The sequence below is a fragment of the Elephantulus edwardii genome, unplaced genomic scaffold, assembly GCF_000299155.1.
Source record: "Elephantulus edwardii isolate Elephantulus edwardi_28Jun2011 unplaced genomic scaffold, EleEdw1.0 scaffold00272, whole genome shotgun sequence".
Taxonomy (NCBI): Eukaryota; Metazoa; Chordata; class Mammalia; order Macroscelidea; family Macroscelididae; genus Elephantulus; species Elephantulus edwardii.
Window position 1 is genome coordinate 1,849,923 of NW_006400022.1, and position 15,558 is coordinate 1,865,480.

At 42.2% G+C, this 15,558-nt stretch overlaps 1 protein-coding gene across 1 annotated transcript in view; it reads right to left on the minus strand.

Annotated features, from left to right (window-relative positions):
- The window catches only part of ADAMTS17 (ADAM metallopeptidase with thrombospondin type 1 motif, 17), a 530,244-nt gene that overhangs the window by 192,441 nt on the left and 322,245 nt on the right, over positions 1–15,558 (minus strand). The window contains exon 13 of the mRNA XM_006900064.1: positions 3,953–4,119. Coding sequence (XP_006900126.1) covers positions 3,953–4,119 — 167 coding nt within the window. The remainder of the gene's footprint in view (positions 1–3,952; positions 4,120–15,558) is intronic.

The window sequence follows — 15,558 nt, forward strand, 5'->3', positions numbered from 1 at the left end:
GTAATCTTCTGTGAGTCAATTTAACTCCATGATTACATCCAATCTTGGTCTTTGCCAGGTCTTCTAACATCTCTGAGAATTTGACCTGTCAGCCTGGGCAGGGACACGTGAACTCACAGGGTTTCCCCTTAAAGAGATGCCACAAGGAAGGGAGAAATGGGGTGGTTGAAAGCCAGCCTCCTGAACAGATTTCTGCCTAAAGACCTTTCCACATAGAAATATTTTGTCTTATTTTTATAAGCAGTATAGAACTGTAGTTCTAGGTTCTTCCTTGGAAAACCTATCTCTGCAAGATTGTCTCTCTTTTTTGTGTTTTAATACAAGAAAAAAAAAGAGGAGAGGTGTGTGTAAATGGTATCCTTTTTCTTTAACTGTGTGTCAGTAGCCAAGGAATTCCACGTGATAGCAATGTTATGATTAGGGCAGCCATGGTGGGTATACGAAGAGCCAGAGCCAACTACAGGGATTATTCCTATCAAGCTGAGCTCTAAGTGTGCCATTTAGAAATGATGTTTTTAGAAGAACAGTCACAATCTGTATCCCTCCTTGCCGTCTGAATCACTTATTTATGAATGTTTTCTTCCCTTTGAAATGAACCTTTAAAAATTGCTGCCTTCTGTGTACATTTGAGAGGTAAATGCAACCAAATATGCAAGAAGTTGGTACAACTGACCAAGAGGACTGTGCTAGCCTTAAAGGCTGTCCTTCTGCAGTTACAGTTTTCAGATCAAAGACAGTGTTACTCTGGCTGTAATTATTTCTCATTTGGGCAGAAAGAAACTAAATTAGATTGGGTAAAAGCTATTCTAAATGCAAACACTTCCCCACATGACTTCATGGGAAGGGGATTTCCTGGATGGAAAGTCTGGGCCAACACAATTTCAGCCACTGTAATGATAAGGGAACCAATGAGCTTGGCAATCCAAAAGTGGTTGGAAAGTAAAACATAAGTTTAAACTGGGCTTGGAGAAATTACTGGAAAAATAGACATTTATTTAAACAGAACTTCTTCATTGAATCAATAAGGCAGAAGCATTCAGAACTGAAGCAAGTGACCAAAGAAAGAATAAAAACAAATTCATGCACATAGTTGAGTGGAAATAAAAACAGTGAGTCTGTCTGAGGCCTGACCTCTTTGTGCTCCTGCAAAAGGGGAAAATATATGAAAGACGATCCATAAGAACAATGTCTCTTTTCATCAGAGGCTGTTCCTGAGTTGGGAAAACAGCACTCTTCTTCCTGATAGGGGCTAAAGGTGCTGAAATATGTAGAAGTCCCTTGTTTCCTTCTGCATCAAACTATAGTCAGGAAGCAAGAGTGAAGCTTGTGTGAGCAAGTGCTTTCAGCCACTCATATCCGTCCTCCCTTCATACAGGGCAGCCAGGAGTGAAGGCTGCCTTGCAGAGTGGGATGACTTTCATGTTGCCTAGTCACTGGTGGCCTAGTGGGAAGAAGCTGTGCTGCAATCTTGAAGGCACGTGGTTCAAATCTACCAGATGCTCCATGGGAGAAGGATAGCCAGTTTCCTCTCGTGTGACTGACTGCCTCTGTAAACCCATCAGAGAATCAGCTATGGGTAAGTTCCAACTCAATAGTACATAACAACAACAATAATAACAGTTATGCAACAGGGAGCTTTGGTGGCCTGGTGGTAAGAAGTTGTGCTGCAATCCAAAAGGTACATGGTTCACATCCACAGCTGCCCTACTAAAAAAGGATGGTCAATCTCCTCCAAGGAGATTTACTGCCTCTGAACAGCCACTGGAAGGTCAGCTATAAGTCAGTTCCAACTTAATGGTACACTACTACAACAACAACAACAGTTACACACAATGCAGTTACCATCACATAACTGTCAAAGGCGTTCCTTTTTAAAAAGAAAACAAAAAGGAAAATGTCTAGGAGTAGAGCAATGCTTTAAATTGTATTCACGTAATGTGAAAACCAAGCAGATCCTTGGAGACAAGGATTTTAAAGTTCTATTTAACATGCTTTGGGTTCATGTCTAAGAGGGATGAGTCTTTGGAGGACATAATGCTTGGCAGGACAGAGGGACAATGCAGGAGAGGAAGATCCTAGATGAGATGGATTGACACAGTGATGGGGTAATGGAGGGAGATAGACTGGTTCAGGATAGGGCAGGATTTCAAGCTGTTGTATATAGGGGCGCTACGAGTCCCAGGTGCTTCAACGGCACATTACATTTGCAACAATTCTATGTAGAATATTTTACACTGGTCTGTCAGTTTGTAATGATGACTTGCTGTGATGCTAGAAGCCATGCCAATGGTATGACATTGGTAGAGTTACCCATGTTGAGAAAGATTCAGTGGTGCTTCAAGATTGAGACAGACTAATAACACAGATGTGGAAGTCTGCTTCTCAAAATCAGCCAGTGATAGTCATATGGATCACAACAGAATGCTGTCTTGTTCAGCTGTTTTGGACACATTACTAGGATGGACTGATTTCTGCAGGACAGTATTACGTTTGGTGAAACAGAGGGCCAGTGATAGCGAAGGAAACCTCAGTGAGACAGTTGGGAACAGCTACAACAATGAACTCAAAGTGCTCAGTGACTGTGAGGATGACATAAGACCAAGGACCTTTTTGTTCTATTTAACTTAAGTTTGGCATACGACAGGGCAGATCTCACAGCAGCTACCCATCCATCTATTTATCTACCTACCTAGGCATCAGTCCATATAGCATATCATTTCTTTGTAGCATATAATTTTATAGGTCAGGTCAAAGTCAATGGATCAAGGCAATGCCTTAAATGTGGTGAAACCACTGTTGCCAGTGATGCCTGGTCCTAAACTTGCAGAAGTGGGTGGTGATGGTCTGCTGCAGAATGCAGACTCCATTGCTTTTTGTCTAAGCTACCTCAAGAAAAATTGATTGCAGGAAGAAACAGGAGAGCTAGTACAGGAGCACTATTCTCCTCAAAAATACTACCTCAGAGGTGGTCCAAATTCATGTTCTCTTCCGTTTTGACTAAGCCTCTTTCACCCTGACCTTTCATGTCAAATTTTCTTACTCAAGTATTGAAGATCAGAGGATAGCTGGTAAGCTTCTGTGAGTCAACTTAATTCCATGAGTACCTAAGCTCCCTCCTTACTTCCGTTCCTATTAGGTGCATGAATGTGGTCCTGGCAATGCCTACCTTAAGCCTGAGAGTACCAAGCCTTACAAAGCTTGCATATACTAGAGGCAGAGCAAACCTAACACAAACCCTCGTCAAGATTAAGTGAGGTAAACAGGTGCAAACTCCTAGTTATCCTGTTTATAGTACAAACTCTCATTTCCTGGAAATGAACAGAAATTTAGGTATTAAAATACCCTAAATTAAGTCTTGAAGAGTTCTTTTCTCCAATGTTCAAACATCACACACCTCATGTGTTCCTTATTGATCACCATGCTCCTTGTCCGCCACAGTAAATGCCTGCAGTTGACTTTTCGACTTTGGCAGCAACTCTTAGAAAGAAAATGTAACCTGAGCTTATCATCTTTCTCCAATTTTAAATTGTCTTAGTATTTCCCTAAACTATTCAGTAAAAGAGTGAGAGCAAACACAAATTAGACCAAGGGAAAGAAAGCATCAACACTGGAAAGCGAAATGGCAGATCTACGTATCCCCAACTGTCCTGCTCTCCCACTGCCTTTGCTTCTCAACATCTGTCCTGGTTTCTGCAGCCCTGCACCTGGGAGTAGGCTGCCAGCACACCCACCTTCCTGAGAAATGGGGAGGGGGCATCTTGTCTCTGCAGCTGTTTTATAGGGAAATCTTAGAAAGCTGGATCCTCTAAATTCAAGCCTGCTGTCACCTGGACAGGAGGCCTGGGGTGTTCTATTCCTTTGGGTGACTGAGGGAGGTACCCTTTGAGTTTTACAGGAGGTTGTTAAGATCCTGGTTCCTGGGGCAGAAGAGAGGGAAGCCATATGCCTTTACCATCCACCACTACTGCGGTCAGCAGGCCCTTCCTCTTGGTGCTCAGCCGGTCATGGGTCTGGCACTGCTGGTCTCGGAAGCTGGGCAAGCCCTTGGGGCAGGGCAGGTTCTCGCAGGCTGTGTGCTCCACGCTGGCTCCCGGGCAGTGTGTGCCTCCAGGTCCAGGGCTAGAAGGCAGAGGAGGGTTTGCATTAGCCAGAAAATGATGTGAAAATAGCAGGTTACTTTGTGTTTCTCTCCAGCCAAGAAGAAGAGGGGCTAAAGCTAGGTTTCCAAAGGAATCCTTTTGTTTTTACAGCAGACCACAAGTCAGACCACTCAGATCCATGATGACTGCACGTGGAAGAGAGTCCTCAGATGGATGGAACTAATGGCAGTCAATGAGGGTTTTCTGTTCATTAACAGAATGCAGAGAATATCAGTTTACCAGGACAAAACCCATGCTTTTCATTTGAGCTTAAAATTTTGCCATTTGTAAAACAAAACATCCCAGGGAAGATTTTGTTCCCTTCTGTGTGTGCTAGGGGAGGGGGCTTCTATGAAATGAAGATGTTGAAATGACTGTTAGTATACTTATCACCATCCATCTGTCAGTTGGTCATACGGGGATGATCGTATGTTGTTCTGATGCTGGTAGGGATTTCAACTATCAAGTCACTGGGATGGACAGGTTTCAGCAGAACTTTCAGACAAATACACAACAAAGGTCGAGTGACTTGTATTAGGCACAGTAAACCCTAATGATCACAACTTTAGACTGGCCAGTAAGATGCCAAAAGGGAGACTCCTATGTCAGAAGATACCCCAAAATATACAGCGCCTACCAAAATGGACTTGAGCACAGCAGCTTTCAGGCAATCATGACTACGGCACAGTGCCAGGCAGCATTTACTTGTAGTACATGAATCACCAGACTGAAGTCACCTCAATAGGAAATAAAATAACAAAGTAGATTCTAGAGGCCATTAAATCTAAGAATGAGTAAAGAAAGAGTTCTCATTTATTTTATAATGAAACTATTAAAAATTATTAACTTCTTTTTTGTGAACTTTGGAGTTGTGGAATAAAAGGTGAAAGAAAGTTATGGTAGTATAGAAATTTATGAGTGGACTGCAGAGTTTGCTATTTGGCCAATGGCTCAAGTTTTGTCAGCTCTTCCAAAAGGCCCCAGTAGGAGGCTGGGTGCTGCACTTCTGACAAGGCCATCAACCTTGACTGTCACCGAGTCAGTCACTTGTAGTGGCTGGCATCCATACTCCAGGGATGTCAATCCACTTAAGAGGGGAATTACCATTTTTCTCCACCATTTATCATTCAGTAAGTAGCTTGACAGATTTTACACTATACTACTAGGCCTTTTTAAGATGAGGCAGTATGGGGTTCTAAAGGACAAGGAACAAATAAAGGCAGGGAAATTTGAGTGGCTTTGATGAAGCTTTTAAATATTTAGAAAAATGTCTCTTGAAATCCTTTGTTAAAAATTGTGGTTGACTAAGAAGACACTTTCTAAATAACATGCCCCTGGAAATTCTATGAACTTTGATAAATGATGATAGTTATAGAAAGGCTTCAGGCCTTTTGTTCATAGGGTCACTATGAGTCATCCTCCACTCAATGACAATCAACAAGAACAAGAAGACACATGATGCAGATCTGAGGAGCAATGTCTGACAACCAGGTTTATGCCAGTTCCTTTGGGATGTCAGGTGGTTAGTTACACATAGAGAAACAAGCTAGCTATGATCTCAAAAGTTTCATTTACTTAATATGATAAACATTTGGCCTGTGAGACCAGGTCACAGCCATGTTCTTCCAAGCTTGGCCTACATGGCTCAAGTTCATTTTTAGATTCAATAGCCAGAAAATAGATGTCAGTTACATCAGAGTTCTGTCCTCTCCCTGGATGAACATGATGCCATGCAGGCAATGATGTGGGATGTATCCAAATGCACTGGGTTTACATGATGGTTGTAAGCAGTTAGTGGGCAGAGTCCACACGGATAAAAGACAACAAGAGGGACAACATATTGTCAGCTCTTTCTAAAGGCCCCAGTGTGTCCTCTCAGAACTCAAAGCTCAGTCACCTCTGTGATCATTTCTGGCTACATGGTCACAATGATGCAGGATGTTTGCTTGATTGTCTTCCATAAAACTTTTTAAGAGGCATAGCATTTGAGAGGAAAAGATCCACTGTTCTATTCGGTAAGCTCTCTCAAACTACACACGCAAGTTGGCAGACATCTCTATATATAGTATGAGCAGTTAGAATATTTGGCTCTGACGCAAACACTGGGGTCTTGAGTCCAGTAAAAATATTTTGAGTTGGGAGGTAGAGTGGTCTTCTTCTGAAAGATAAGCTGCTCTCCCTATTAGTATGGTTCTAGTTTGGCACAAGCTGGGGTATTCTCAACAGCAACTGCTTTAGTTTTATTGGTCAGCAGGAAAATACTTTCTGACACTAACCATTTTCATTTTCCTAATTACCTTTTTTTCCTTGGCCATGTCTCAAGTTCAGACATTGAGTCCATCCTGTGGCCAATGCTTTAAGGAAGAGACGGCAGTAGCAGGCAGGAGACCAGAGGTCAGTAAAGATTTTCTACAAGGGTCAAATAGAAAATATGCTGGATTTTGTACCCATATGGCTTGTGGTGTAACCTCTTAGCTCTGCTGTGGTAAGCATTAAAGTAGACAAAGACAATACAGATATGAGGGGCTCTCTTTAAATAAACTTTATGTAAAATACCAAGTAATAAATCAAAGTTGTCTCATGGGTCCTAGTTTCCTAAATCCTGGTCTAACGGTCTACACAAATGCTTTGAAAAAAATATCTTGTTCAGGCGACACAGCTCCCTCTGACTGATACACAGACTAAGTACAAGTCAGAAGACCACCCTCTTTTCCTTGGTGGAGGGGCCGCAGGGGAATACTGGTGCTGGCTGCCCCTGAAGGACTGACTGAGTTCTAACTTCCAAGTTAATCTGACAGGAGATGAAAAATCTCTGATAGGTTAAGGTGTCTAAGGGCAAAGAGAGGGGCCTCTTCGACTGCTTGCTGCCTAGAGCCTCAAGGGTGAGTGGGCCTTGAAGAAATTATTTTTCTAGCATGTTTACACAGGTGGTGCAGTGACTGCCCCACCAGAGCTTTAAGAACTGGATAGAATGACTTGCCTGACATCTGGCAGGTGTTGAACAAGTTCTTGCTTAATGAGCCAAGGAATGTGTTCCTGTACCACACAGCACAGCATGGAAATAACAGAGACGGGCCAGCCCTGGAGAGGCCACATGCATGGACAACCCTGGAGAGGCCACATGCATGGACAAGAGCAAAGCATCTCCATGACAACAAATAAGTACCCAGGAGGAAGGCCTGTAAAGGGCTGGTGACACAGCACAGCCTGTGTGTCCTCCCAGCAACTCAATGTAGTGTAAGTTTGGGTGGGAATTCCTGCATGGACAAGCAATCACAACTACAGAAACAGCAAGGGTGTGAGATTTGTTCATGTTGTATAATCAGTTTTCCACTGTGGCTTCAGACTCATCTAACTTCACCACTTGGATTCTCCAAACTTCAACTTCACTACCTTGTATAGATATATATAAATGATAATAGGCAGCTGGAGAAGAGACAATTGTCATGTGCTGTCAAGTCACTTGCAACTCATAGTGACCATATGTACAAAAACACTATACCCTGCTGACTCCTGTGCTAATCTTAATGTTTCCGGCACCCCTACCCCCATTACCCCAGTCACTGAATCAATCCATCTCATAGAAGGTCTCCCTCTCACGCACTATCCCTCCACCCTCCCAAGCATGATGTCCCTCTCCAAGAACTGGTACCTCCTTGCAACATGTCCAAAGTATGTCAAACGAAGCTTCAGAATCCTTGCCTCCAAGGAGCAGCTAGCTTTTACCCTTTCTAGGATGAACCTATTTGTTCTCCTAGCAGTCCACGATGTATTCAACACTCTTCTCCTGCATCACAGCTCAAAGGCATCAATTCTCCTTCTATCACCCTTAGTCATTGTCCAGCTTTCTGATACATCACAAGTAATTACAAAGACCATGGCCTGAATCAGGCACATCTTAGTATCCAGACTGACATTGTTGCTCTTGAGTACTTTGGAGAGGTCCCTGAGAGCAGACATTCCCAATGCCACTTGTCTTTTAATTTCCTGACTGCTGGTACCAAGAGTGTTGATTATAGAGCCAAGCAAACTAAAGCTGTTAACAATCTCAATCTCTTCACCATCTCTCATGATGCTGCCAATTGGCCCAGTGGTGAGAATCTCTGTTTTCTTGATGTTGAGCTTCAATCTATATTGAAGGCTGCAGTCCTTGACCTTGTGCAGTAACACTTCAAGTTCTTTGCATTTTCAGCAAGTAGATTTGTGTCATTTGCATAACACAAGTTGTTGATGAGCTTACCTCCAATCCTGATGCCACATTTCTCCTCATAGAGCCCAGCCTCCCGGATAATCTGTTCCGCATATAGATTCTGTCAAACATTCTTTTAGGTGGTATAGCACTGGTCTGTGCATTGCTGTACAGAGGTAACTCGTGGTTGCTGAGGCGCTGAACACTGTGACACTGATGTGCCAAATGTGGTAATGGTCACCGATGGTGAACAGTGTTTGCTGGAGCTTCCCAATTAAAACAAGCCTAGAAGCAGGAGCGGCATCCACTTTCAAAATGGCTTGCCTCCAGACAGTGCTAAGGACTTTCATTCACAGGGTCACTATGAGTCATCTACGACTCGACGACACACAACAACAATAACATATAGATTGAAAAGGTATGAAGATTGGACCCTGGCATACACCCTTCACAATTTTGAACCATGCAGTATTTCCTTGCTCTGTTCTAATGACTGCCTTCTGGTCCAACTATCGGTTTCGCATAAGCATGATCAAGTGTTCTGAAATTACCATTATTCTTAGAGTTAGTCACAGTTGTGATCCACAGAGTCAAATGCCTTTGCATAGTCAAAGAAACACAGACAGACGTTCCTCTGGTACTCTCTACTTTCAGCCAAGATCCATCTAACATTAGCTATAAAATCCCTAGTACTATGGCTTCTTCTAAACCCAGCCTGCACTTCTGGTAGTTCTCATTGACGTACTGGTCCAGTTGTTTTTGGATAATCTTCAGCAGAATCTTGCTTGCATGTGATATCAATGATATCGTTCAATAATTTCTACACTATGTTGGGTCACCTTTCTTTGGAATGGGAACAAATATAGATCTCCTCCAGTCAGTTGACCAGGTGGTTGTCCTCCTGATTTCTTGGTAGAACTTGGTAAGCACATCCAGGGCAGTGTCTGTTGAAATATGTCAAATGGTATGCTGTCAATCCTGGTGTCTTGTTTTTTTGCCAATTCTTTCAGGGCAGCTTGAACTTCTTTCATCACCACAGGCTCTTGCTCATATGTTATTCCATGAAATTCTTAGGTATACGCCAATTCCTTTTGGTACAATGACTCTTTTAAGCATCCTTAAGTATTGCAACTCATGGTTTGAATTCTTTCTTCAGTTCTATCAGCTTAAGAAATGCTGAGTGAGTTTTGTCCCTTTGATTTTCTGACTCCAGCTCCTTGTATATTTAATTATATTTTACTTTGCCTTCCCGTGCTGTCCTTCGAAATCTTTTGTTCTGCTCTTTAATATCTTGATTTCTTCCCTCTGCTTTGGCTTCTTGGTGCTCTAGTGTAATATTCAGAATCCTTTCTAAAGTCCATCTTGGTCTTTTTTCCTCCTCTGTCTTTGTACTGACCCCTGCATTCTTCCTGGATGATGTTTTTTATATCCTCCCACGGCTCATCTAGTCTTCACTCATTAGTGTTCAGAGCCTCAAACCTGTTCCTGAGATGGTTTTGAAACTTAAGGTCAAATTTTGGTTCCTGTGGATTTAATTTTCCCTAGTTTTAGCTTGAACTTGCATATGAGTAGTTGGTGATCTGTTCCACAATCAGCACCTGGCCTAGTTTCCACAGCTCATAGTGAGCTTCTCCAGTGATTCTTTCCACGTATGTAATTGATCTGATTCTTATGCATACCATCACGTGAAACTTATGTGTACAGCCTGTGTTTATGTTTCTTATAAAACGTACTTGCAATGACTAAATCGTTGATTGTACAAATTTCTATCATTCTATCTCCAGCTTCATTTCTGTATCCATGTCATGTTTTTCAACTACTGATCCTTCTTCTCTGTTCCCAACATTGGCATTCCAATCATTTAATATTATTAATGCATCTTAATTACATGTTCGTTCAATCTCTGAGGGCAAAAGTTCATAGAAATTTTCTATTTCCTCTTCTTTAGCTCTGGTTGTTGATGCATGTATTTGAAGGATAGTGGTATTCACCGGACTTCCTTGTACAAGTATGGATATTATCTTCTCACTCACAATATTATATTTCCAGTCAGACAGATCTAGAAATGACTTTTTTAACTATGAAAGTGACCCCATTTTTCCTCACCTTTTCATCTCTTGCATAGTAGATCATATGATCATCTGACTCAAAATGTCCCATGTCTGTCCATCTCATTTTGCCAATAGTTAGTATGTCAATATTTATGGGTTCTGTTTCTTTCTTAACAATGTCCAATTTTCCTACATTCATGGTTCTTCCACTCCATGTACCAGTTCCTAGTGTCTGCTTACTACTGTTTCTCTTCCTTTGTGTTTCCATACTTGAGGGCTCAGCCTCGTTTGCCATATCTGCTAGGCTAAGTGTGCTCTATTGTACATAGGGTTTTTGAAGGCCTGCTGTTTTGAAGTGGATGGCCAATCCTTCTTCCTAGTCTGGCTTAATCTGAATGCTCAGATTTAGAGTAGTATCTGACAGAGAAGCATTTTACAGAAAAGAGCAGATGAAAGCTATTTCTCCAATTAAAGAGATAATCAGTAGATTCAGTGTTGTCCCTACCCTTGACACATATGTCTCGACCCACTCCTTTCCCTGCTCCACCAGCATTCCCTTCTACTCTTAACTACTTCATTTAACACCTGTCTCCCTCTACCCTCCCTTGATATGATGGCTTATATCTCAAGCCTTCTGGGCTTCTGTGATTCTGAATGCCTCAAGCTGCTGATAGTTTCTTTTGCTGCGGCCAGTATCTCTTGAGTTTAGGAGTCTCTATGTCCAAATGCCAGGCACTAGTATTAGGGAATACTAAATGTGTTTGACGTGCAGGTGGTATAGCACTGGTCTGTGCATTGCTGTACAGAGGTAACTCGTAGTTGCTGTGATGCTGAAGCCTGTGACAGTGATGTGCCAGTTGTGGTAATGGGCACCCATGGTGGACAGTGCTGGCTGGAGCTTCCCGATTAAATCAAGCCTGGAAGCAGGAGCAGCAACCACTTCCAAAATGGCTTGCCTCTGGAAACTCTATGCACGAACAGTACTCAGGCTGTTCGTTCATAGGGTCGCTATGAGTTGTCTACGACTCGACGGCATTAAACAACACAACAACAACTATCTCAGATTATTCTGAGTCCATTTCCTTGAACTTCTACTCTAGGACTGACTTATATGACATAACATAAAGTAACCCTTGGGTCCATCAGAAAGGAGCCTTGGGACAGGTCAATCATAGGATGCCTCCCTCAAAGCTCCACATCACTGCTCCGAACAATTTCCGGTAATGATAGACTGCACTCCCATCTCTTCCATATCTGCACAATCTCAGCAGAGAAGCCTAAGCACAATGGTCTTTAAAGAACTGCATTGCATTTAAATAGAACTACACTGAACACTGAAGGTTTATCTGAAAATGAGACAAAGAGCTGATGCTCTGTTTGCTTTTAAGTCATTGTTTTGAATGACATGGTAAAAGGATAAAGCAACTCACTAGTAACATGTTCCTCAGTTCAATGATGGAAAGTCTATACATGAGGGGAGCTCCTGGGTGGTACAAAATGGCTAACATTCTCAGCTGTTAATCAAAAGGCTAGAGGTTCAAGTCTACCTAAAGGTGTTACAGAATAAAGTCCTAGTTGTCTGCTTCTGAAAACATCAGTCACTGAAAACTCTACGGCACACAGCAGGGCTTTGACACAGATGGAGCAACCTTTAGTCAACAACTTGCTTACATGGAAAGGCCCCTGCTTTCAGCCCATGGAAAACTCTCAGTGGCTCCTTCCTCATGAATGTTGCAGTAATACAGATCATTTGAGAGTCCCATGAGATCATGGCATCAACTAGGATTTCTTGGGAACACTCAAGACAACAACAGAAAGTAAACCTCAATGCCAGCGTGAAGAGATTCATAAAGAATTTGAGGAGGATGGTGGCTGACAGGGAAAGCATGAAATGTCAACAGAAGTTGTGTGAGGGACATTGAGGAGAGACTTTTTTCCAGGCAGAGTAGATCAATCTTGAACTGTGTAGGCACAGGGCCTTTACAAAGTGTGAACACAGACAGAGGGAAGAAAACCCAAATAAAGGTGAGAGACTGTCCTCAGAGGTAAGGTACAGAGGGTTTGACATGCACCCTACACGCCCCTGAGTTATGCCGAGCATAAGGAGAAAGACAGCCAAGAAAAAGCAAAAGAGCCAAAGAAACATGGCTTCAGTGAAGGATTGTATTATCAAAGAACAGATTCAACCATTGAACTAACTATTAAAATAAGAATTAATGATAGGACAGAGGTGTCACTTTCTAAGGCAAAACAAAGACCTTATATCCTTCCCCCAGTCTATTTTCTGAGGCAGAAGAGCACTCACCTGAAGGGTACTATTGTTCAGGACCAAGGAAAGAGGTAGACCAGTGCATTTAACCTCACCTCGACAATAGAATGATATGGAAGAGGCACTTCCAAATAAATAAAAAATGTAAACAGCAAATGTCATATGACTCTTTACAATCATGATCTCCTTTAGCTGATCTGACGTTTCCAAGGGGCCGCAACTGCATCCGTAGGTAAGAAAGTGAAGCTCTAACCAGTTACTTAATAGCAGACAAGTAAGTGGTAGAAATTAGGCAAACTGTGATGCCCAAGAATCTCCATGCCTGGCCAAAGCAGTCCTGGAAGAAGCTGTCCGTTGGATATCATTAGTCAGGAAAGCTTGCCCAGACTACTAGGCAGATGCAGTCTCCTGCATTGCTATTGTTGTTAGGTGTCTTCAAGTTGACTGTGACTTACTGAGACCCTATTAAGAGATCCGATCCTGGTGCTATCCTGTGCAATACTCACCATCTCCATTACTCTTGAGCCCACTGTTAGTCACTAGATCACTCATTTTTGAGCGTCTTCCTCTCCTATGCTGACTCTCAACCTTTCTAAGAATAATGGCCTTCTCCAAGGACTCGCTCTTTTTAGCATGTCCAAAGAATGTGAGATGAAGCTTCCAAGAAGCACCCTTGTTCTTGTTATGTGTCATCGAGTTGCTTGCAACTCATAGCAACCCTATGTACAACAGCCCTAACCCCTGCTCTATCCCTTGCCACTCCTACTGTCCCCAACACACCTATCCCCGTTACCCCAGCCACTGAATCAACCCATCTCATTGAGGGTCTTCCTCTCCTGTGCTGTCCCTCCATGCTCCCAAGCTTGACATCCCTCTCCAAGGACTGATCCCACCTTGCAACATGTAGTTTGCATTTTCTCCCAGACAGATATTCAGCACTCTTTTCCAGTATCACAACTCAAAGTCATCGATTCTTCTGTCCTCATTAGTCATTGTCCAACATTCAGATCATAGCTTGGCTCGGACGCACCTTAGTCTTTAAACGACATCCTTGATTTTCAGCACTTTGGCAAGGTTCTTCACAGAAGTTTTTGCAATGTGATAATTTTTTTTATTTCTTTTTTCTTGTTTACTTTTTGATTTCTTGACAGTTGGTACTGATAGGAACTGACTATGGATCTAAGTAAAATAAAATTATTGACAACTTCAGTCTTTTGTCCACTGATTATCATGTTACTTATTGGTTCAATGGTAAGTATTTTAATTTGATGTTGAGACGAAATCTATGTTGAAGGTTGTTGGCTATTTTTTTAAATGTGAAACATGAATTACATAATTCTCTATAGCTTTAAATTTTTATTTATAGTTACTATAGTTTCAAATAGTATGTTGTTGTTGTTGTTATGTGCCGCAGAGTCACCTGCGACTCATAGCGACCCTATGTACAATGGCCCTCTGCTCTGTCCTGTGCCAATTGCACCGTCTCCGATACACCCATCCCGATTACCCCAGTCACTGAATCAATCCACCTCATAGAGGACCTTCCCCTCTGCACTGTCCCTCCACCCTCCCAAGCATGATGTCCCTCTCCAAGGACCGGTCTCTCCTCACAACATGTACAAAGTATGTTAGACAGAGCCTTAGAATCCTTGCCTCCAAAGAGCAGCCCGGTTTGACCCTTTCCAGGATGAATCTGTTTGTTTTCCTAGCAGTCCATGGTACCCTCAATACTCTTCTCCAGCACCACAGCTCAAAGGCATCAATTCTCCTTCTACCCTCCTTAGTCATTGTCCAACTCTCTGATGCATAACAAGCGGTAGCAAAGACCATGGCCTGTATCAGGCGCACCTTAGTCTTCTAAGAGACACCATTGCTCTTCAGTACTTTGGAGAGGTCCCTAACAGCAGATTTTCCCATGGCAATACATCCTCTAATTTCCTGGCTACTGATGCCAAGAGTGTTGACTGTGGAGCCAAGCAAACTGAAGCTGTGAACAACCCCAATCTCTTCACCATCCATCCTGATGCTGTCAATTGGTCCAGTGGTGAGAATCTTGTCTTCTTGACATTGAGCCTCAATCCATACTGGAGGCTGCAGTCCTTGACCCTCTGCAGCAAGCACCCAATCAAATAGTATAGATGCTAATAAATAGAGTTTGTTTCTAAGTATTGCAGTTTTTCTCCATAGAATAATGTCACTTTATACCTTCTTTCTTATGTGCAGACTAAATTGTAAAGCTAATATCCCAGGGAGGCAGAAACATTATTATTTACAGATAATGAAGTAAGAAATACATTTCTCTGTGTGTGTTTAATTACTCAAAATGTTGGGAACATCCTAAGTTACTCTCTTGAGGAAGAAGAGATGGGTCCTATGGCTGAAGATATGTCATATAACATCTTAAAAAAAACTACAAAATTGTACCCTTGATTCCCAGAAGAACATAAGTGTAGGGCACACATATCTTTAGACTTAATATATCAAGAAGAACGTGCCACCAAAGTTTCAAACATTTCTGCTCACTTCTGGCCAGAGCGCTATTTTTTAAAATTTTTTTTTACAAGTTGACTTCAAACTTTGGGTTGCTGCTGTCAGATTAGCATAAAACAGCTTTCAGAGGAACTGGATTGCTTATGCTGTTGAAAAATGAGCACTCTGAAAAATATATAGGCTGTTCTAAAGAGGTGGCTTAACGTCACTCTTATCTGATAGCTTTTTGCCTGTAGGAATGTGGCTTAGCCAGATTAGATTCTCATGGCCCAAATGGCTGAAAACAGGGAATACCAGAGGAATGTCTATCTGTGTTTCATGGACTATGCAAAGGCATTTGTGTAGATCATAACAAACTATGGCTGACTCTGAGAAGAATGGGAATCCCAGAACACTTGATCGTTCTAATGCGAAACTTAT